General features: G+C 32.6%; 1 protein-coding gene across 1 annotated transcript in view; it reads right to left on the bottom strand.

The window, feature by feature from the left end:
- Nucleotides 1-25,185, bottom strand: part of LOC129235201 (receptor-type tyrosine-protein phosphatase kappa-like) — a 115,232-nt gene that overhangs the window by 50,426 nt on the left and 39,621 nt on the right. The window contains 3 exon segments of the mRNA XM_054868911.1: nt 18,293-18,390; nt 18,560-18,596; nt 24,977-25,053. Coding sequence (XP_054724886.1) covers nt 18,293-18,390; nt 18,560-18,596; nt 24,977-25,053 — 212 coding nt within the window.

The following is a 25,185-nucleotide window of genomic DNA, read 5'->3' as shown; positions in this document are numbered from 1 at the left end:
ACTGTTTATCGCAAACCTTTTGCTGTTTCTTTACCTTCTCATAGACTTTCGTCTCATCCTCCAAATCAAAAATATTCTGCTTTCAATTCTTTTGTTTATCGCGCAATTAATATTTGTTCTTCGTCGGAACTTCTCAAAGTGGAACTTAATTATCATAAAGCTGTGGCAATTGATAGAGACTATCCGCCAACTTTGATTGATTCCATTTATAAAAAACTTTCAAATAAATCCCAAACTAATGTTCTTAACCGAGCCTTCATCAGAAAGAATTTGGTTGTTTTGCCATTCTTTCCATCTGTAAGCTATCAGGTTGCTAAGATTCTAAAACGTTTCCAATTCCAGGTGGTGTTCTCTCCTATTAATAAACTTTCATTCTCTTCTCTTAAAGATCCTATTCACCCTCTTAATTGTTGTGGAATTTATAGAATTAATTGTAGTTGTAAACTTGCCTATATTGGACAGACTCGGCGTGCTTTAAAAATTCGCTTGAAAGAGCATCAAAATTATGTGAAAAAACAACAATTAAATAAGTCTAGTATTGCTCAACACTGTTGGGATTCGAATCACTCTTTTGATTTTAACTCTTATCAGATTATCCAAAAATGCCCCAATTCATCAGATCTTGGCTTTTGGGAATCCTTTCATATTTTGAGGAACAGTTCTAACTTAGTTAACGATCTTAGTGCAGTTCCATATTTTTCTAACATTTGGCTCCCATATCTTTAATACTGTCCTTTCCCCATCCCCCTCCCTTTTTTTCATTCATTTTTACTGATCTTCCTTTGTTTATTTTTACCTTTTTGTCTTGATTGACACCGCCCCCCCCCCAATTTTCTTCTATTTATCTTTATTTTTCCTTTTTTCGAATATTTTTTTGTTTCTGTTTATTTTATTTCATGGTTTTCCATTCAGCTTTTCCTTTCTTGCGGTTCACGGTTACTGACAATTTTTTTTCTTTTTGTTTTAATCTTTGTCCAATGAATTCTTTCTTTCTGGGTTCGTACCTAAGAGAAAGCTCTTGGCCTTTGCTTGCATTCCTATTGGTTCCTGATCGGTTTATAACTTTGTCATTGGTGTTTGGCTAATCCGCTGTTTTTGTCTTTTAAGCTGCATGCTTATCTGCTTTTGGCTTTTGTCGGATGTCTTTTCATCCATAAGCTCATTATTTTTTGCATTGAAAAAGGCGTTCCCTGTAACGCCGAAACACGTGTCTGCTGTGATTTACAAATTTGTGCTTCTTCTAACGTTGTTTTGTCTTACTTTACTGTTCAGCACAAAGGTATTTATTTTTCTTCATTGAGTGAGATTTACTAAAAATATGAGCAGCTTTAATGAGCATGCTCTGGAAATTATTTTAAACTATTAATTCCACGCAGAATCAAAACGAAGATTCAAAACATCTGTAAAACGACTGGTAGATACAGCAAAAAAAAAAAAAAAAAAACTCAACAAATGTTATTTTATCTTTTCAAATTTCGAAAAAGTTTTTGGGCTCAAAATAACGTAAAAGAGAGATTGGTAGGACATTTCATTCCTTTAATAAGAAGAAGACACCCTGTAAACGGGTTTGATGTTCTCTTCTTGGGTGGGATTAAGTTAAGGGCCGTGGTAGCCCGATCGGTAGAGTGTCGGATTCGGGGCCGAAGGGTCCTGAGTTCGAACCTCGATGGTCGAAGACCCACCGTCGTCATTAAAGGGGACTGGGCGACGTTAAATATGCTCGTGGTCTCAATGTCCTCCAAGTGAAACGATACCTCTGGGGGTGCTAGCACCAGGTAGCTATTAGCTCCTGGTTTAGTTCTAAATTCTCATTAACTGTTCCATCCGGTGATGGTGCTACCATCTATCGGTATAAAAAATAATGGAGGCAAGGCACTTAGTATGCAGTCCTCGACATAAATACAGTTGTAGTCAGTTGTGACTCGGAATCGATTAAGTTAAATGCGAGCTTTAGTTTCACTATCATGGAACCATTCCAATTGCGTTGAAAATTTGATGCATCTCGTTATGGTTTTGGATAAATTATAAATGAGCTTCTAGCTTATTACAACACAGCAGTGCTGTAGTAGGAAGAAAAGGCGGGGAGATGCTGTCCCCCAAAGTGTTTGGCTTATTCTTTTAAAAATAACGTACATTTAATGTTAATTAGTTTGAAACCACCTTTTGAAAAATAAACGTCTCTTTTTTGACTTAAAGGTAGCATAAGTAATCCGAAATAAGGTTTTTTTCCTAACAAAAATTTGCAACCATGGCATCTACTCAATAAAAGAGGGTGCGTCCACAAAAATATGTTTTTTCAACTACAGCAGTGAAACAGAAAATGCTTTCATGATTGAAATGCTTTGCCACTAGAATATTCTCTGGCCGAATAGGAGAGAACGTTTTAGATACATATAAGAATGTGCAGAAACAATAGTGAATATTGTTAATTATGCAACAAAGAGGGATTCATTACGCTTTAATAAAGTGGTACCACATCCAGGATCAAATTCCTGTTGCAGAGATTTCTAGTTATGCAACTGAATTACACTGAATGCATTTTTAGTAATTCAAAATACGGTTTCCACGAGAACATAGCGTTTAAATTCCTTCAAAGTAATGAAATGAATCTTGCGGACGTAGATGAAATTCTTTGAGCCCTCAGAGCAACTCTCTAAAATTACGAGGAAAGGTTAAGTACAGCAGCGCAAGGACTTCTATACAATTCCTAAATGGCGCTCCGACATTCCTGTATTCATCTCATTTCTGAGAGCTCAAAGGTCCCGGAGTGTCATTAAACAACCCAAAATCAAGTCATTTGATGTTTCTACCCTTTTATGCTGCCCTCCACTCCGGAGAGCCGGCTGTTTAATATTAAACCAGCGCGAACAGAGTTTTCAGTAAATTTGCTATAAAATTCGATATTTCAGGGCTCGGTAACGAGCCAGAGGCATCTGAACGGTCCTTGGGGAATAGGAGGGGTAGAGTGCACTGTATAGTGTAAAGTACCCGTTTAAAATGAGCTTATTCGCTTTCTGTGCTGCAATTCTAGGATTATTGAGTCATTACCTGCAGCTGGTTGATTACAAAATGTTGTCTGAGAGAATTTCAAGTGATTTATTTTCTCAAAGTTACCACTGAGACATCAAAAGTGTTATTAAAGAGGGTATTCATTTTCATTTCCTGGTGCTAGCTACCAAAACAAGTATAGCAAAGTTGCTTGTTTACTAAAAGAGTATGTAACTGTCATCAATCCATACTTTTGTTTCAGCTGTTTATCAAACAGATACTATTGCAGACAAAAACACTAAGAAATATAAGTGGAAAAATTATTTTGTTAAAAAAATAAAGGAGAGTAATCTACAAATATTTTATCACGCATCTTGAAAAAGAAAATATTCACTTTTATTAATGAAAGAACCAGGAGCAATGAAAATATTGATGCTACCTATTAAATTCCACATGTGAAATAGTTTTACGATCTCTTTAAACGCAACATATGAATAATTGTTCCTTTATAATCCTTTAGAAGCCTGACAAAGCTTTCTATGTAAAGATTTAAAACGAATTTTCGTTTAATTTTCATTGAGATGACATAAAATATGTACATTTTATTGAAAGGAATTTATATATTTTGTAGCATTGTTATAGAAAATTTGGTTAATTTATGTAGCGAGATAAAAAGCAAAAACTGTTGGTATTTAAGACATAAAACTATGAAGACACATAAAATGAAGTACAAATATAAAACACGGCAGAAAATGGCGTGGAAAAAGAAATGAGAGGGAAAAACGAGAATGGAGAATTCGCTAATAAATAGTCATGAAATACAAAGCTTATGGAATGTAACTACAATATTTGATACGAGTGTTTCATACGCCAGTTTCTCTGCAAGTGCTAATTGATACCAGACAAAATAAATTTAGTAATTATGAAGCATCGATTGGCATAAATCACTAATTTAGAAAAAAAAACCTTAAAAAGTAAAAAATTAGAAGTTAATTCGGCATTTGCATAAAATTACTTTATTTTCAAAAAAGAAAAATAAACTGTCGTACAAACAATGTCAAATTCATTCACTCAAATCATTAATCCTTCTATTTTAATAATTTCCTATTATCATTTACAAAATAGGAAACTTTATGAAATTTAGGCTAACCATCATTAATATACCATTGTAAGGTAATTTTGTAACAACCCAAATGACCGACTACTGTTGGAGTACATATTTGGCTAAACAGGGCCGATCATAGAGTCATACCAAAGATATTTCTATATTGTTTGGTAATACTATGGATCGTAGAGAGAGAAGGCTACAGCTAAGTGAGGTCCGAACTACTTGGATATAATCGGAAGAGGAGCTATATCGATCAATATTCTCCATTCTTGACTGAGTTTTAAACTGTGGCCGGGCTTTATGCACTACAGCCTCTGGTCTTCCAATTGGGATATAAAATTTAGGCGTCTTTGGTACTATTTTTTGTTTTTGTGACCTACAAAAATGTTCTACTTAGGTGTAATTTTAATGCAAAATCTCAAACAGCTTAACCACGTTTTTAACTGCTTATTGTTATGGTGATCATGTTACACTGTTAAAAATTCAGGAAGATTTTCTGGTACTTGTTACTGTAAAATGGCGGACTTACAGCATCGCTGATTTTTACGGTAATTTATAACGGAGAAATAAGCGATCATAGCTCCAATTGGTTGCTATGGCCTACCGAGGAAACCGTATAATTTTACAGTAATATTTGATTTTTACGGTAATAGTTAGTGGCAACATGGATGCCAGTAACAATTACCGTAAATATTCTGGAAAATTTTTAACAGTGTATTGATAAGAAGTTTCCTTGATATGAAGGAAAAATATACTTATTTATATTCATAATCGAAAACTATTGCAGACTTTTCGAGTATTTACAAGTGAGATAATTAAATCCTAGAACTTATGAGAAGCTAGCAACTTTACTTCAGTGCACGTATATGCACACACATTAAAGATTCAAAACATTTTAATTCTGTAAACCACAGAAATAGCAATCTGATAGCATTTTCATCAGGATTCTTTTGCAGCAATACATTTTCGAATAGTTTAAAATATTTCAATAATGCTTTTCATGAAAACCTTCCACTTTACCAGCATTTTATGCGCATTTTACCCATTGAAATCGTCGTAGAAAGGTTAGGTTAATATTGCTGTTTTTTAATAGAAATCGCCTTCCGATCTTCAATGCACGTATGACATATGTCCACATTATATAAATCTCTGATAGGACCAAAGTGATCTATAGACATTTTAATCAGAAAGGTTGAATTATTACGATTCTGTACGCTTCAAGAAATCGATAAGTCTTCGTGTTTCATTCCAACAGGCTATAAATAAAAGGTATATTCCACTGGAAATCGCTAGTCGGATGTTAACAAGCTTTTAGAAAAACTTTACATTGATAAAAATGATCTTTTATGAGAATGGAGAAAGACAACTAAAAGGAAAACCGAAATTTTCGTATGACCTGGAAAAAAATTAATTTAAATGCCATTTACAGAGGTTTTAAGAGTTTAAATTGTAGTTCTTCACCTATCTATGTTTGAACACTTTTGCTATAAATCGATAAGCGAGGTGTTTAGAACCAAAGTCAGCTCAATCCACGATTTTTCAAAAGTTTTGTTTCTAGAACTTAATGCTTCCTTTTTCTGGACTATGGCAACGCATAGCGATATGGAACGAATCCGCCCCAATCAGGTCAAAAACCATTGCCAAAACCGTGTTTTAATTAAAAATCAGCTCAATCAATATGCTTTTTTCGTTCTCACTAATATCGCTAGGTAAACCGATTCCGAGTAGCATTTGCCAGTCGAGTTAAGGTAGTGAGGGACGTCTTCCGTTTTAAAGATCACTATTTAGGAGGAAATCCGAGTTGGCTCAGACAGCACATGATAAATAGAAGCACCATCTATCCGTATTTCGAAATTTAGAACCAAACCAGAAGATATGTTTAGCACCACCAGAGGTATTGATTTTATGTGAAGGACTTTATGACCACGACATATTTATTGCGCCCCAGTTATCAACAGTGAACACTGAGGATCTTCTACCGGCTGGCATCGAACCCGAAACTTTGCAGTTACGAGCCCGGCGCCATATTGATCAAGCCACCACGGTCACATTTTTAATTGTACGGGCAAGCACATGAAAAAAAAAAAAAAAAGAAATATGAATTTAATTGGGATATGTATTGAAAATAAACGAATAGAAAATTAAGTATGTGCATTTGCTAAGAAACGAGATCAATCCAAGTCATTTTTATTTGCAAATAACGGGATAATACTGTTAATGTAGAAAATAAAACAAAACTAAAGTCGATCACAAAATGTTTTTTAAAGAAAAAAAATCTTTTTGGATGATCGACATGGGCAGAGCACGTGAAACAATCTTTTGTCTGTCGTGTAAAGTATTTAAAAAGTTTGAACTGGTTTTGGTACTAAGCGCTCGAAATATTAGAGACAAAATAACACTACAATCCCAAGCATTAAGCATTATACCGAAATTACATTATGGTACGGTACCTATTACGAAAACATATTCTCAATTCTCCTGACATTTTCAGTAAGATCCATCAGCACGCTTCAAGACATTATAACAAGAACAAATGATGGAAAATGACTTCAACAATGTATCTATTTCCCTAACTTTCATGGCATTTAAAGCCGATTAATTCCTTCAAAGGATTTTCTCCAGACATTTAAGGCGCTGGAATTGAGCCTGAGCTGATTACTTGAGCGTCATTCGTAAAACTTGAAAGCTATCTGCTTGATTTCTTTCAGAAGCAGCTTATTTCGTAGAAGAAAATACCTGCATGAATTCTTTTGCGCGTTCATCATTGAACACGTAAGCCTCTCCGAATGAATATTTGATGTAAATTTCTGAGATAATAGCAAAATTACTTTTCAATAGTTATTGAAGATTAAAATTAATTTATTGTTCGTGAATAACAGTTAATCCAAGCTCAAATATTATTAGGCGTGGATTATATAAGCTGCCATCTTAGTTGTTCCTGCTGCATAAGCGATTTCGTTTGGAAACAAAACGGTTTTTAAATGTATGTTTATTTATTCTTATACTTTGTTTGGTGGTCAGAGAAGTCTAACTGCAATGGAGAGATCCCGGGTTCGAATCTCAGCTAGGGCATGAATGTACTTTCTCTTTCCTGTCCTTAATCCTTCTTTGTGTGAATGTGTTGTTATGCTGTGAATGGTTGCCTACCCTATAAACGGGTCCTTACGGCATGTGTGTACTGTGGAAGTCGGGCTTCACGCCAAACGACGGTACAGTTGACAAAGGAAAGCAGTGCACACCAAATTGCTAACCTAGCCGGCACAAGACAACAGCAAAAGTATGCTAGTTTTGAGTTTAAGCGATAAGTAATAAGACGTTTGTTTTAAACTCAGTAAACAAACTTTCCCATCAAATCAATATCAACTTTCTACCATCAGCTAAATATCTTCCGTAAATCCCTTCAAACTCTTAAAACTGCTTTCTAAATAAAATATGACTATTTTATGTCTAAAGAAAAGAATTAGAGAAGATAAACAATATTAAATTCATTCCCTCAAACTATTAGAAATTACGTTATAAAGAAATTTCAACAATTTATGATTTTTTTATAGGAAACATTTTCCCTTCAAACAATTTTTCGCAATGTTTATGCATACAAACGTCGGTGAAACAAGTAAGAGAATTAAATTACAAAAACACTCCTACAATATATAGAATTTATGTTTGAATAGATTAAAAATAAGAGATAAATAAACCAAAAAGGTAAGAACACATTTTATATAACACAAAAAGCAGGTAATTTTAAGATTTTGAATAAGATTTTTTGTTTATAACTGTTGCGAGAAAATAAATAAACGGATTTAAATAAAAAAAATAATAAATCATTTACGTCAAAAAAGTGTATTCAAATTTCGTAAAGCCTAACGATAAAATTTTATGAATTGCTCAAAATTTGAATGAGAAGTTGTTGTAATCAAGAAATTGGTTTTCTCCAAAAGTCATTTGTTAGGGGGACGTACAGATCGACAGGCATCCTCATCACGTAACTCTACTATTATTTTTTTATTTTTCAATATTTACTAAATTGCTTACTTTAAGTAGTTCTGTATAATAATAATAATAATTAAATAATAATAAAGAAAAACTGCTATCTAACTTAAAATTGCAATAAATCCTCTTTATTGGCATCTTTTCTCATCAAAACCTCTCTTTATACAGCACTTATTTCACTGCCACTCTCACAAAAGCCGGAATTTCGAAAGAACAGAGCCACATCACTCTACACCACTCGCTAAACCTGCCGAACTGTCAGTATTCTTTCTCGAGTGCTCAGAAACCACTTTGAAACGGGCACTACAATCACGAAAAGTGGTGCATTTCTTTGCTATCTGGAATTATTCAGATTAAATGACGCTTCGACTGCTACAGAGAAGACGATATTTCAGGTCTCTTTGCAAGTTATTTCAAGGCTAATTGCGACTATGAAAGATACATTATGTCTGTAAGAGGCAATTAAAATAAAAATTTACGTGGAGGAAAAATATCCCTGTACTAACTCAATGTGTTTTCTTTTACCTGTGTTTTGCCGAAACTTCTACATCGTGGCCATCTTTTACAATAGACACTTTTCGGCAGACTCATTCATGACTATCTTATCTTGCTTGAGAAATTTTACGTTTCAAATGTTATTGTTCTGTTTTTAAGGTAGTTTATTCTAGCAGGCGACTCTTCTTTGCTTCCAATCTTACATAATTAAAAACTGCGCGTATGTCAGGGATAGCGGGTCTAGGAGTTCCGTTTTTTAATCAATCTCAAAATTTGTAGGAAAATGTAGTTTTAGAATTATTATTCTGAGATTATATATAAAATAGAGTAATATATATGCCCCTATGATGTGACAACTTTTTTTTGTGTAGTATTTTGTAAGATCTTTTTATAATTAATTTTATAGTACCGAAAGTCAAGAAGGAACAACTTGCCCCTTCTTGGGGCTACTTGTTCCGCAGGTGGAGCAAGTTGCTCCGATATTAAAATGAAGATGATTTCGACATGAGCATCGTTTCGAGACGAGTAATTTGTTAAAGTTATAATTTGTGATAAAAAAAAATGTTAAATCAAATATATATATATATATATTTTAACTTAAAACAAACTAAACTTATTTTACATTTTAGCATTGATGTCTTGTATTTGTAGGTTTAATGATTACCTTTTAAGTACAAATGCATGTATTAAGGCGCAGTTAATAAGTATAGCATAATTATATTATATTAACATAGTAAAAATAGAATAATGAAGTAAAATTAAATAAAATATTTATCATTTTCTGCAGCTAATAAGCTATGATAACTAGTTCTGTCAGCAATCATAACAGAAAACCATCTTTGACTATAAATGATACGATACTTCGCAGACGATCCGTAGAAGATATTAGTGCGAATGGTAAAAACAAACCTCCTGATTACTCGCGGGCGGATATTGTTATTGTTAATTTGTTTATTGATTGTTCATTTACTTATTTATTTATTTTTGTGTTTATAAATTGCTGAATTTTGAAAATACTCATCTTAACTTAACACGTGCAAGATCTATTTTTTGACCATTCCATTTCCTTTCTTCCCTTCTTTTCCCGAAGACATCAAACACTCCTGGGTCCCCGAAATCTGGCAAGTTGAAACCCGATTTGTACATATATATACTCTACATGCTTGTAAACGAGTGACCGAGCCAGTTTTGCTTGAAAAAATTCTCCTGCTTTAAACGTTTTCGGCGTAACCTAAGTTGATTTGATTTGTTTGATCTGTTTGCAGGATTTTCTATGTTCGTTTGTAGTACTGAGCGATTCGTTTTTTGCATTTACGCACATAAAAATTTCATGTTTTTCTATCTGTTTATAAGAGAACGACCAAATATTTTCGGTCAATCACTGGTGAGAGTCGACATTCTCCGATTTCTATGTTTCACGGTGATGAATATTTACATATAATATTGTGTTTTTGTAAACTGCACTGCTGACAGATAAATAGGGGCAATGAGTTCTTTGGGGTTAGTTGTTCCTCGGAACAACTTGCCCCACAAAGAAGGAACAACTAGCCCCACAAGCACATGTGCTTGAAAAATTAAATTATAGGCAAGATAACGAAACGTAAATCGTTTCAGCGAAGCATATTAGTATGAACAATCTATATTTGCATAAAAACACCAAAGAACGAAACACTATCTATTAAAATTCGTAAAAAAGACCAAAAAGTTCAAAAACGAAAATATTTACAAAAGTAGTTCTGTGATACATATGCTCGGCTTTCAATATACCGGACGGCACTGGCCTGGCTAATATGGCTGCCATCGGTGCGCTGCAATATTCCATTTTACCAGGTACTTACAAAATACAATTATCTTTTTTCTTCATTGAGCTATTTCAAAGCAGCGGAACTTTTATCCCCGCTCTCACCTACCTATCTATCTATCTATGTCCGAGTTACTTCTTCCGAACGCCAGTAAACTGACTATAGAACCAAGTATCGATGGATTTGTAATTTTCCTGTCTTTATCTATATATATAAAAATGGAGTTTGGTAAATTTGTTCCCTAAGATCTCAGAAACTACCCCGCAGATTTGGCTGAAACTTTCACCGTTTGTTCAGTTTGGTACTGGGAAGGTTTATAGACCAGTTCGAAAAAAATCCAATTGATAGTTCCCTTTTTATTCCAATTTTAGTCCCAATTTTCGCATAAATGTCCCAATATGGGGCTGGAAAAAAACGTGCATATATTAACATTATATGTCCATCGAAAGCGCAAATTTTTCTGCTGAAGATAGCATGTGTTCGAAGTTTATAAGTTGTATAAAAAACGAGTTATGAGCTTTTTTGTTCCCTGTTCGAAGGCTTTCATCAACCCAAGTCATTACTTAGTGTGTCATCTCAACTCCCAAGAATTGTTGTATTGTTGAATATTTTTGCGTTTCGTCTGACTTTTTGAGGCTTTTCTCAAGTCAAATCTTAAAGTAACGTTTTTCCACAAGATTGGCTAAAAATAAATGGATTTGACTGATCATTTTACTTTCAAACGGAACTTATGTAATTAATGGTTTATTATCATTATTTATGCTGATTGGACACTTGCTCACTATATCTAACCAACCAGTACAAATATCGCCAGAATTATTTCAGAAAGATTTCAGTAGCTGATGCATTTGGCAGTTTTTTCCACTGTCGCTGTTTTTGAGCCCAAAGACTACGTAATAATGTTTCTCAGCTTTCACCATATAAACAAAATATCGCCAATCAAAAATACTTAAAAAAAAAAAAAAAAAAAAAAACTGTGTAAAAAATTTTCAGCAACTAAATTAGTCAAATACATAAACCGCACAAAAACTTCCATTAATTTTTCTTTTTGCACGATTTCAAACAACCGCCAAATTTTACTACCTATTTTGGAAACATTTCGGTTGAAACCGTTTAGCGCCATTTTATTTTGACTAAAAGTATCTCAGCATCTGGCAACAATATTTCTATAATAAAAATTAGTAAGGAGGGGGAGTATTACCGAAAGCGTCCCAAAATGATTCTCGCAAATTTGGTAAGATTTTAAACTGCACCAAGTGCCTACAAAAATTGAAATTTCCCAAAATAACTAAAGCAAGTGTAAGGGGAACCGGGCGGCTACATTTTTTAAAACAGTTCGTACTTCAATAGCCATACAGAGAAGGTTTTAGATTAAAAAAAAGAAAGTACTAACAGATAAATCTTTTTAAACATGTAAAGTTTAATTTCATATTTCGGAAATTCTTCAAATTTGTATATGCTTAAATGTCGTGCTTTCGTTTCTAATTGAATACTATTTTGTTCTTTATACTTATTGCTATTTTAGTTTAATGATTAAGGAAGAAGCTCGATTTTTAATCACGTCAAAAAGGTTTGTTTTAAATTCTTTCGCTTAAAACAGAAAACAAGGGCAAGTAACGATTGTTTCTCATAATTACTACTGACCCAGACAACGCCGGATATGTTTGCTAGTGCCTATATATTTAACATAATCCTCCGATAATAATTAGCGGAGACATCGATTAAAAACTGTTAATTATAACACATAGATTTCGACACAAAATCCATATTTTTCGAAGGCTTTCCTCCATTCAAATTATTATTCAGTGCTTCATCTCAACTTTCCACAGCAATGCTTTTACTAAAATTTGTAGCTTGAAGAAAATCATCGAGAAGAAAGACATGTTGCCGTTTTTCTCGAATATGAAGAAATAAAATTCTGGCTTTTGTTTTGAGGCTTTCCTGTAATCGGGGGATTTAATATGTTTCCTTTTTGGTTATTTTCCGCAATCTGCCACACAATTTCACTGATTTTTTTTTCAAGCCGGATTGTTGAACACACGTCACTTGACATAACCTTTTTTTTTCGAGATGCACCGTGCAAAGCCGGGCGACGCAGCTGGTTTATTCATATCTCTTGCCTCTTCTTAACCAATTTTTAAATTGAAGTTAAGTAAAAGACTCATGCACTAGAGAACATTCATTTGTCTGTCTTTGAACTGTGACTTTTTTATGACTAACTTATGGTCTCTGAATCCAAAAGTTATCTCAATTTTATACCTCCTTCAAGCGTGGAAACACAGTTGAATCAACTTTCGAACGGGCGGTTATTAGGATATATAACAATTTAGAAATTGAAGGAATCGTCCGGCATCCTTCACACGACAGTCAGCTCGTAAGATACAAATGCCGCTACCATTCTCATCCAGATGAGTTGAATCAACTTTCTTGTTTCAACTCATTGGGACAAAAGTATTTGCTCTACACACGAGTAAACTACTTAAGTCAACTCGGTTCAGTTTCAACAGCGTTGCGGGGCAACTACTCCAATAATTTCGGATTATTAAAAGAAAAGTTGATTCTACTAATAAGTTGCCTCGAGTGAACACAACGAAAAACGCCAGTTAATCAATTGACAGGCAACTTTTTCGAAAGGTTAATTCGACTAAACGCCTCTTGTGTAGAAGGCTTAAGTGTTACCAAATCAAGTTTTAAGCTGTATAGATATCAAAGCGACCAATTCAGGAAACACATAAAATTTTTGAAAAATATATTACGAAAAAATGAGTTTTAGGGGAGCCAATAATTGCATACATTGCGTAACCAGTCCAAAATTCCTATTTGTGTTGCTTATGAACACGGAAATATTATACATACTTTACTGTTTTTTTTTTGCCATGACAATAAAGTAAATTATAATTTGTAACTAGTACTAGTATTTTATAAAATAAAAACACTTTATTTCTATTTAAAACGGTATATGCGTATATATCCGCTAATAGAGAAACAATAGAACTATTTATTTTATGCACTTTCCCGCGGAAAATGATCACATTCACAAGGAGGGGGCGATTCGTGGAAGAATTAACTACAGTTTAGAAATCAGCATACCCATTAAACTCTAAAGTAGCTGAAAAATAACCAAATTAATAAACAAAATAAAGCTCAACCGAGTTTGTGCTACAAATAGTTCCAAAGCGTTATTATTCTTAGTCAACTTAAATGCCTCACATCATTTCATTTTAAAACGTAAATAAAGATAACATAAAATGCCTATTTTAGTTATGAAAAATGCATGAATAATGGTATTGAGAGTGATCACGTAAATTTATCATTAGAAGTCAAGCAATTAAACTTTTGGTACCGCAGAAAATGAGAATAATACCATTGGTGCCTTACACATATTTTATCGATATTTGGCAGTATGAATATTTATTTCAACTATTACCCGAGGATATACGTGACAAGATCAAGAACTGAAAAGAGGTGACGACAGAAAAATGTGCTTTTTTTATTTTTTAAAGTAGGAGCTCTTTCCTCAGATCAATCCTGTCAACTTTGAAGGATTCAGCAAACTATTTTCTTTTTCTAAAAGGTTTCATGTTATTTTAAGCATTTCTCCAATATTCTATGCAGCATTTAAACGAAGAACACGATTTTTTTCCTTCAGAAATATTATTAAAACTGAAGATTTCATTTCAGTTTTTGGGAAACTTGAGTTTAATGTAAGCATTTCAATCATAGTACAAGATATACACTAAAACGTTTGTGGGACGCAAACCTTTTCGAACATAGTTTACTGCCATTTTTCTTTATTTAAGATTAAAGAAAAGAAAGAAAAGTTGAAAGTTAGAAAAAAAGACAAAGAAAAGAATGGAAAAGAAAAAAAAGAAGAAGAAGAACGAAAGAAAAAGAAAATTAAAAAGAAAAGAAAATATTTTCACAAGCTGGTAGGGGAAAGTGGACACTTGTGAACATGGGACGCACGTGAACAGGGTATGTTTTACTATGATAACTTCTCGCAAAAAATCTTGAAAAATTCTCAAGTGATGGCAGTACCAGAGAGAGAGAGAGAAAGAGAGTCCTATCTCTTGACAAAATTTTAGCGTGACGAGCCATTTTATGTTTCAGTGATGACAACTTCTTTGTTTTAGCAGGTGTTGTGTATAACTCTATCTCTGCCTTCTTCATTCGAAAACATATCCTAAACTAACTGATAAGGTAAACTTAATATTATTTCAAGTCATTATACGAACATCTAAGAAAATTTAACACACTATTTAGTTAAAAAAAAATAAAATTGAGAATTCTTTATTTTTGTGGAAAGTAGATGATGGGGCACTCGTGGACACAATATCAGGGGCATGTGTAAACAGTTCCCATAAATTCTCTATAATATAAATTTTAATGTAGAGTAATATACATGTTAACAAATGTGTAAATATTAATAATTATTATTTTTTGCCCTCAGTTCGTAATTTTTTTGGTAAATATTATTATTATTATTAGAGATGCAAATTTTTCGGAAATTTTGAAGTGGTGGAAAAAAAACCTGTTTTTTTTTTCCTGGGAAAAATGGAAAAATTGATTTTTTTTGTGGATAAAAGAGGGTTTCTTAATAGCTCTGTTTTTCTTGGAGCATATAAAGAGTTAAGCATTAAAAAATATATGCAATCCACACATCTTTTTATGCTTGACAGAAATATACATAAAGGTAAGTTTAATTAAAAAAATAGCCTTTTTGTTTTATAACTGAGCTCTTTCTTGGTCAAACACCACAAATAAGTCAAATCGTAATTCAACGAATAATATTGGTTAAGGTGTGTCTAATCATAACAATTAATTATTTTATTTTAGGTTGTCTTTGAAACTTGAAATAATAATAGTAATTATCGACTTTCAAACATGATTTATATTTTTTCATGTTTTCAAGTCATTGCAATGTAACTTTACTGTCTGAAAATAAAAGCTATTGAGTTTTGATTTTTTCCAAAGCAGTCTAAGTCCAAAGCAAAGCTATTTTTTTTTTTTTTTTGTCTTTTCAATAGAAACAGAAAACCCAAACCAAAACTGCATAATGGTTTCTAAAGCTGAACCAAAACTGAAATTAGAATTTTAGTTAACTATAAGGCCGTGCTAAGCACAGTAGGAAAAGTATTCATAACTGCACTTTGAACAAAATTGAGTTATTATAACCAAGTTGTTCTCTGTTTCGTATTTTACTTAACAAATAAAATGTTTTAGGATTATTTGATCGGGAACTATTTTTTTAAAAAAAATCTGAAAAAAAAAAGAAATCTGAATCAAATGTAACAAAGTAAATTAAATTTTGCCCAGAACATAAGCAATTTAACGCAATTATAATTACCTATTTATTTGCATTTATTTGCATTTAATCCAAATATGATACAGTAGAAACCCCTATTTATTATAAAAGATGAAAGTGTAATTTTAAATTTAACTGAAAGTTTACTTAAAAAAAAGAGTATGCTGAAAAATATTTTAAAGTTGTGTTTAATTTACTGCTATGTGAATTTATAATAATAAAAATTCATTTTTTAAAAAACTTTTTATCATATAAAGTTTAAGTTTATTTTATGTAAAAGTTAGTTTAGTTTTGTTCAATGTTATGTAAAAGTTAATAATAAATAGATTAAAAGTAATAAGAACTAGTATTGTGTTTAAAATCTGTTTGTGATAAAATTGGCAAAAACATTTTTTGTTGTCTAAACAAACTTGGATTTCAGCATGTATGGGGGGAAAATTCTTCAAGTGCCTATAGTTGTTCCACTAAAGCAAACAAACTTTCCCTGAGGCTACACTGGATCCTTAAGAACAAACGTAAGTTTTGGTTAAAATTTTAATGAATTGAAATGACTTATGTATTGATTACTGAAGAATTCTAGACTGCAATATATATATATATATATATATATATATATATATATATATATATATATATATATATATATATATATATATATATATATATATATATATATATATATATATATATATATATATATATATATATATATATATATATATATATATATATATATATATATATATATATATATATATATATATATATATATATATATATATATATATAGCTCTTGAACAAATATGCAAGGCATAATAAAAGCTCAAAGCACGCAAATAAATATTCCGCTAGGAAATTAATTGAATTTTTCTAACAAGCTGATTAATTTGAAGTCAAAAAATAAATAGCGAAAGCAAGAACTTTGAGCTTCATTAAAACTTTACGCTTAGTTTATACGTGTAAATTAATATTTAAAACTGCTTATGGGGCAAAATACGGAGAGGATTTCTTTGAAAATATCTTGTATATGTGCTTAATTGTAAACTATTTACGTTTCCCCTCGTTAGAGTTCATCGAAACAGTAAATTAAATTTTAAAAAGTAATATTCTTTCATATTGTGATTTAATTATCATACTCTTAAAGAAGCAAAATTTACTTTTGAAATGACGAGCGAAGTAATTTAGTTGGCGTTTCTAAGACAGCAATAATGAAATTTTATTTCTGGTATCGAGAGAAACATTTTTATTGGCAATAATCTTAGCGTCGGACTGAAATTTTCTACGATAATCTCAAAACAATAACCTTGTTCGGAACGATTAAGAAAAGTCTCCTGCCTGCTAAAAGGGGTATATTGAATGTTTTCCCGTAGTTCTTACTTTTTAGTCATCTTAAAGTTTATGCACTAATTATATCTTATTTCTTTGTTGTAAGTCATATAAATGTTTTGTGTTCAGTAGTTATTGAAAAATTATTAGAAACTGGTGATGATGAAACTGAGATGATTAGAAACTGGAAAAATCATAATGAGGCAACATATACGAGGGTTGGAAACTTTAATAGACATAACTATTTATTTACATCTAATACGAAAGTGATGCATGCCACCAAGTTTTAGTCCTCCAATACAGTCACCAGCATTGTGTACAACCCGTTTCCGACGATGTGATAGCCATAGGACATCTGTAGCAACGCCTGTTCTGTCGGTACTTTGAATGGAGCGGTCTACTGCCCTAGGAATCTCTGGAGCAGTTCTGAAACGAATTCCACAGAGAGATTCCTTCGTGTTAGGAATGAAGTCGAAGTCATAAGTGACTTAAAGTGGCTTAAAGTCACAAGTGACTTAGACTTAATGCCTAAAAGGAAGGAAAAATTCGAGGAATTCGCTTCAGAGCTGTTTCAGAGATTCCTGCGGTAATAAACCACTCCATTTGAAGTACCGATTGAACAGGCGTTGCTACAGGTGTCCTATGACTTCCAAACATTGCAAACGGGTTGTACACGATGTTGGTGTTTATATTGAAGGACTGCAAGACTTGGTGACCACGTATCATTTTTGCATTAGATGTAAATAAACTGTTGCCACTATTAAAGTTTCAACCCACGAATCTATGAATGAAATTTCTTTTTCTAAATTATACATCATATTGGAAGCTTAGTATCTTAGTGGTAGGACATCGCGCTTCCACACCGCAGGCCCGTATTCGATTCTCGGGTTGGGCATGGTCGACTCAGCCATTCATCCCTTCTCCCTTGCCGTGAGTCCATAAAATGAGTACCAAGCGTGCTTGGAAATACACCCTTGGGGTTCCGCGTTCGGCTGACCATCTAACTGGAACACCTGCCTTGCACCCCAGAGCCCATATCATGAGCCCTTAAATGCTTCATTCCGTTTTGAAACCATCTATTGGGTGTTGCCTGTGATCCCAAAGAAAATTGTCTGGTATTTAGATAAAGGTTTAAAAAAAAAAAAACCTTTTTCAGAAAACATTTTTATCCAAATATTTACTTTTTCTTGTATTAAAAGCTTATGTAATTTTTTTTCCATCCATGTACATTTTTTTAATTAAAAAAAAGGTTTTGAAAAATAACAACAAGATACTCACCCTAATAAAATCGAACACTTTTGTGAGCATGACGATAACGTGTGACTTTTGTTCCCAAACAGCTCGCCAAAAGTCGGGTATGGTGTGTTCATTTGGACCTATAAAAGAAACAGTTATTTCGATATGGAAGAGTGACTATTTAACTAAATAGTGTTTCAGCTGTATATTTTTTAGCCCACTGGGAAGCATGCACTCGACTCCATGTTATATTACAGTTTTTGCATTAAGTTAAACTAGGATTTTAAAGAAAAAAAATGACTTCCTTACCTTGGGTAGCGATGTATGCATTGGGTTTTAGAATTCCCTGGAAATAAAGAAACTGAAATTTTAGTATACGACAACGCAATGTATTTCAAAAATCATCTAAAGAACGTGCAAAGTTATTTAAACGATGCTATTAGTCATTTTAAAATATTCGAAATCAATACTTATAGTGTTTATTTGTAACATTAGTATTAAGAAATTGTTACGCATAGAGAAATTTTTCTCGACATCAGATAAAGCGTAAAATTGGCCGAAATGTGATTCAAAACTTAGTTGTTTTTAATGAAGTATGTATAAAGAATTTGAAGGGTAAGAATGTGATAAAACAAAGTCAACTTTAAAGTTTTGAAAACTAAACAAATAATTAAATAAATAAAAAAATAACAACAAACTAAAATAAAATAAAGAAACGACAAAAAGTGTTAAGCCAGACCACTCGCAATTTAAAAGTTGACTTCACGTTATGTTACTGAATGGTTTAAAAAGTCATGTTAAAAATTCTTGCATTTTAGTAATAACACAGGACAGCAGTCATTTTGGTGCACGGGTATTTGGTTCTGATTTTGGATGAATTTGGTGCGCTAAATTCAAATATGGAATCAGTTTTTGCATAGAAACTCAAATTTCTAAAACATAAGATTGAAATACGTGTGACAAGGGTTAAAGTTTCATCCATTGATCAAATAATAAACGAAACATGGAATTTTTATTCATGTTGTATTATACAAATAAATCAGAGCTCCATTACTAAGGAGACCAATTAGGCTGTTGGCTATGGATCCCCAATTTTTAAGAGCCTCAAAAAGACTAAAATTGTAGTATAGTCTGTTATTTAATAAAATGAAAGAAAATTAAGGTATTCTCCTTTGTTTTTTTAACCTTTTTTAGGTGTACAAGTGTGGGATGTTCTGTCTCTCAAGTATTTTGAATGAGTGGGTCAACACCTCAACACCTCTGAACCCCCCCCCCCCTCCCCCGCTTCTCCACTAATACTTTCGTTTATAAATTTTGACTGCAGAGGACCTCCGAAAAATGTTTGTTTAGGATCACCCACTTATTAATCGAGCCTTGAAAATATTATATGTAAAGATCCAACTCGTCACACATCACGCGTGGCGCATATATGCAAAGCAGGAACTTACAAGTTGATTTTAATTCGTTGATGCGTTGTTACTAAACTTGCAAGAAATTTACTCCTTGTAGTGAACTTTCCTGAACGTAACTAGACTGCAGACTGACAATAGGGCAGATATTCTGGAAGCAATACTTGTTTCAGAAGCTTATACTTGCTATATAAACGCGCAAAATGGAGTTAAAACTACATATTTTGGGTGAAACAGCTGCACTTATGTGAAAAAGTAGAACAGCTATAGAGAAACTAACTTCATATTTCGATTTAGAGTCACAAACATATCTAAAAACGTTCTCAAACTCTGGACACCAAAAAAAGAAAAAAAAAAAGAAGAACTTTTTTTTTGTTCCCCTGTGTTATCAAAAGAAAAGGTTCGGAAAAGGTTGAGGTGAACATTTCATAAACGTACAAAATCTGAGTAATTGCGCAATCGATCACTTCTTCTAATATTGTAATAACGAATTTTCCAACGAAACTTTGCGAAGTGATTTATGAATGTGATATGGGTTGGAAAAAAATATTCGAGGTAATAGCTTTTAAAAATGAGCATTAGTTTAGACCTATTTAAACATGAATAGTTTCTGAAGTTCTCTATAGCAATACGACATTTTTTTTTTTTTTTTTTTTGTTTCTTCACATTAACTACTTTCTTTTGTTTATAGCAGAGCGAAGAAATTTAAACTTGTAAACGGGCGTATGTTTATCAAATAAAAAAAAGGAAAATAAAGCCTACACTCTTACCTAGAGGTAAAGATAAGTTTGGAGTACAAGCAGCACAATTAATCTTTTCGCGCATTTTTTTTACATCTTTTTTAACGAGATCGTAAGTCGAAGTCGACTATTTACTGTCGTCGTTAAAACGACGTTAGTAAATAAGTTCCAAAAAATACGAAGAAAGAAAAAATGTTCTTTTTTTGATGAATCTAAAAGAATAGTAATCTTCTATAGAGAACTAAAGATACACATCTTCGTTCTAAGAAAAACATTATTGAAAGTCATTACCGTCAGAGAAATAGGTTTAAGCGTTTACGCAATATCTGGCGTGTTATTGTGAAGAAGCTTTTAGGGAGGTTCTGATGGAATGTAAATAGTTTAATGATGCTTGCTCTGTTCAGAAGGTATTGACTTTATTTGTTTTCTTTAAACGGTACCTTGGGAGATATTTGATCAAAATTAGTGAATGTCCATTAAAATGTTTGTTAGTATTCTACTTATGCTATGAGCATGATACAGAAATCTTCAAATAACAGAAACATTATATGAAATGAAATTATTTATATTGCATTATTTTGCTACATTTATTAATTATGAAGCCTTGGTACTGCCATTGATTCTGAGCCTCATGATTTAACTTCTAAATATCTCATGATTAACTAAACTTCTTCTACACTAATATTTATTATATTTTTACTACCCATCTACTGTCTGTATATTGTTCAATAATACTAGCCTAGTACTCTACGCAAACCATATATATTTTTTTTTCTATTTGAAGGAAATCATTTTACGAAAACTGCAGGTTCCAAGATGTAGCGATTTTCAAAACTTATTTCGACTTGTTTGAGTCAAAACTAAATCAATTTAGACGAATAAAGATACATAACCTGGAGCATAACAACAGATTTACAACTATATTTGGTGACGAAATAAGACTTATTAAGATGATCATTAAGACGAATCTTGTAAAGACTCAACTTATTAAGATGATCATAAACGATTTTGCTGGTACCCAAAAGCTCAGTATACTTTTTCTTAGCTCAAAATCAAAATAAGCAGTAAAAAAAAAAAAAGGTTTAAATTCATTGAATGGCTTACTGTAACAGCAGCGGTATTTTCTATAGCCAAAAGGAGTGAAACTGGAGATTCAACACTATTATCCAGCATTTATTTTGTTTCATTTACTGCTTGTCCCTTTTCGACTGTGTTTGTTTATTCTTTTATTCACGCTGGCTTCATTTCGGGACGCAAGGACTCATTATAGGACTCAACTTGTCATTATTTTTAGCTAATTGCTGAAGTCACTGTGTCAGCTGGCAGAAAAAAAAAAGTGGTTTCAAATGAAACCACTGCGCCTAAAACTGTTAAGTTTACTGTAGTCTCAAATCCGGAAACTTGAATTTTGAAATTCTTCAAAAATCGGACGTTTTACAAACATTTGGTTTGTTTATTTTACTTGTTCTATGATTCCTCACGGAATGGGACTATTCGGCGCGGCCGTTTCGGCGCGAAACCCATTTCGGCGCTGCCGTTTCGGCGCGACCGTTTCGACGCGGCCCATTTCAATACGACCTGTTCAAAAATCGAAATTGTCAGCATGTAAATCTGCCAAACATTGCTTCAAAATTCAAGATATCATTTGTTTTTTAAAAGTTTTGTAAAAAGTTTTATGAAGTAATATTTTTAAAGGTGTATTTTGTTTTCTTTTTTATGATTAGTTGATAACATGTAAGTTTAAAAACATCTTCATAATTTTTCGAAGTAGATAAGTTAGGAAACAGCATTGACATTTTTCTATGAAATGTAAATATAAAACTCATTCAATTTAAATTGATTTTTTTTCCGTTGCTGATCATTAATTTGTGCACTTACTTAAATATCTTCTCTGTAAAAAATTTAAAAATGTCAACTAATAATAAGATGAATTTTTTATATTTTTTATTGGAAAAAGTTAACGTGTTGAGAAACTCACACGTGTAACCCTGCTATCTACAAAGTTAAGTTGTGTAAAGTGCTTTGAACACAGGATAGACAAGAAAAAACTTTATTATGTAAAGATTATTATTATTTATTGCTTTTAAGTTTCATAAAGACTAATATAATGAACAAAAAATATTTTAAATTTTTTTTTTAAATAAAAATAAAATATTTTGTGTCTTTTTAGTTCCTGTAACTGTTCTATAGCACTAAACTGTCAACTGACTATTTCGTAACAAAAAAAAGGCAATAATGAAAAATAATAATAATAATAAAAATTAAAAAAAAAGTAATTTACAAAAAATTTATAAATTGAGTACAGAAAAATAAGTGTTTAGAACTAACTTTAAAAAATAAATGATTTTTTAGTCAATAAAAAAAAATCAAACAATGCCCTAAATTTACCTTGATGTCCGTACATGGGTTTGTAATAGTTAAGTCGAGCTTTTTGGTTAGTTTGAAACGTGTTTTCACGTGAAGAAGACTTATGAAATTATTTCCAATAGCTGCAGCAACAAAGAAGTAATCACCACAGAAACACAAAACGGTTCAGCATTGATAAAAAAATTAAAAAAATCGACAAAGAGGTAGGACTGGTACTGGCATTATTTGCTATTTTTTCAAGATATTTTTCTTTTATGTTATCGCAGTAAAACACACGTGGATCACATATGCCCCCTCTTTTCCCCCACTGTAAATTTTAAAATAAATTTTAACTAGCTTCTAGAGCGCTAAATTCACATTCTTCTTCCAGAAATCTTTTTCCTTCTTTGAACTAAAATATCTGAAATTCATAAAGTTCAGAATGCAAAAATCTGGCGCCGAAACGACCGGCGCCGAAACGGTCAGTGCCGAATCGGCCAGCGCCGAAACGGCCAGCGCCGAAACGGCCGCGCCGAATCGTAACAAACCCGATTCCTCATTATAGAAATTTCAGACATTAGATGTTCAAAAAAACAGCAGCCCTTATTTTTAAGTTTAAAAGTGCCCCGCTCTATGTTTACTATACTTGACTGCTGTAAGAAAATGTCTAAAAGTTGATGTAAAAACAAAATAACTCATGAAAAATTACGGATTCAGGAAACATGACTTCTAACTCGCGTATATTAGTGCCCGAACCCACTTGTTTTAGTTTTCGAAGATATATAAATTTTTGATATATGTAAAAGGCAGTCATGGGGGGCGTCCATACTGTTGTAGGATGGTGAGGGAGGGGTTAACGGGGGTGAGGCAGGAAGGGGGGGTGAAGCCGTTTTCCGAAGTATTTAGTCTTTTATTCTAAAAATAATACAAATGCAATGTAAATTGGCTTCAAAACACCTTTTCTTCTGGCGAGTCCCCTCAAACCTCAAAGTACATTCCCCCAAATATTTTTTCCGAACTTTTTTCGGTACTGGTTGTCCACATCAGCTTTTCTTTTTGTGAAAAGGTGCCACTTGAAAATTTCATCATTTGGTTAGATGAAGTCATCAAAGAATTCGAACAATGGACCGTCGTTAAGGGACAAGACCTGATGTCTGCTTATACAAAATAAAACAAAAAGTTGCTGCCGAAATGAAGCAACCTAAAGTGATGAAGCAACGGAAAACACAGACATGTTTGGTAAAAGTTCTTCATAGAAAAGCACCTTTGCGACATCTCTCCATACTTTATATTCTTCCTATTGAAGTCTTGGCTCTGACACGCCATAAGGCGATGCAATATCTTTCCCGAGTAAGGAGCTGTCAAAGTTACAAATGGATTGTCACACTTATGTCATGAATTTCGAGATTAGGACGTTTCTGGGAAACATTAATATAAGGCTCATACGTTGTGGTTACTTAAGTTAACCGATAAGTTCGCCATACGTTCATCTCTTATCTTAAAGGTACTTGAAATACGATTTAATATTCCCCTGGACTTCCGTTTTGATGTGTCGAAAATGCAAAAGACTTTTGACGTACAGATTAAATGAGAAGCTGGCATTAGATTATTCAAAATAACGTTATCAAACGCAGAAAACTAATACCTTATAAAGTTTTCCAGAAAAAGAAGTTTCCCCAGTTTTTTTCCCTTGAGAAAAAAAAAAAAACAGATAATTTACTTAATAACTTTTTTGTATTTTTATTGTTGACCTCAAATTTGATAATGTAATCATTTTAGTTCATCCTCAATTTTAGTTACCAGCCAGTACATTTGTAAAAAAAAATTCGGATACAGTATTCTCGAAAACTCGACCTAATGAGGAGCAAAAAGTCGCCAAGTTTGAAAGTGCCGGAATTCGTACGCAACAAGTCTTTCATGAGGGCTGTTTTCATTTTTCTGAGGTTTGGCCGAGTTTTCTAGATTCGATCGGGTTTCTGAGTGTTTCTGAGATTTTTGTAGTTCTGAGTGTAACGTTTTCGTGACTCTTCTGCAATTCTCTTTACGAAAAAATACACTTCAAATCCCTGAGTCAGCAAGAAATATTTTGATTAGTTGTTGTCCCTGAGTTGTCTATCCAACTGAAGTGCAATCCGAGTATTTCTCTTTATAGCGCTTTTTTCCCCCTAAAGGAACGAAAAAAAAAGAAAAAAAAAAGGATAAAACTGTGAAAATGGAGTTCTATAACTTACGTCGATGAATGATGCATTGATGTAATCGGAATCGGGAACTCCGGGTAAGGCTTCCATAACTACGCGGTTGTAATCATCTGAAAAGAGATGAGACAATTCAGCATTGAATCAAACTTGTAACCGATAATCATTTTTGTGTGAGTATTATACATTTTTTATAATTAAATAAAATTCCTCAAATATCCGCTTGCTCAGATTTATCTGAGTAT

The sequence above is a fragment of the Uloborus diversus genome, chromosome 1 (assembly GCF_026930045.1).
Source record: "Uloborus diversus isolate 005 chromosome 1, Udiv.v.3.1, whole genome shotgun sequence".
Lineage (NCBI taxonomy): Eukaryota > Metazoa > Arthropoda > Arachnida > Araneae > Uloboridae > Uloborus > Uloborus diversus.
This window is presented reverse-complemented; position numbering and strand designations above follow the sequence as displayed.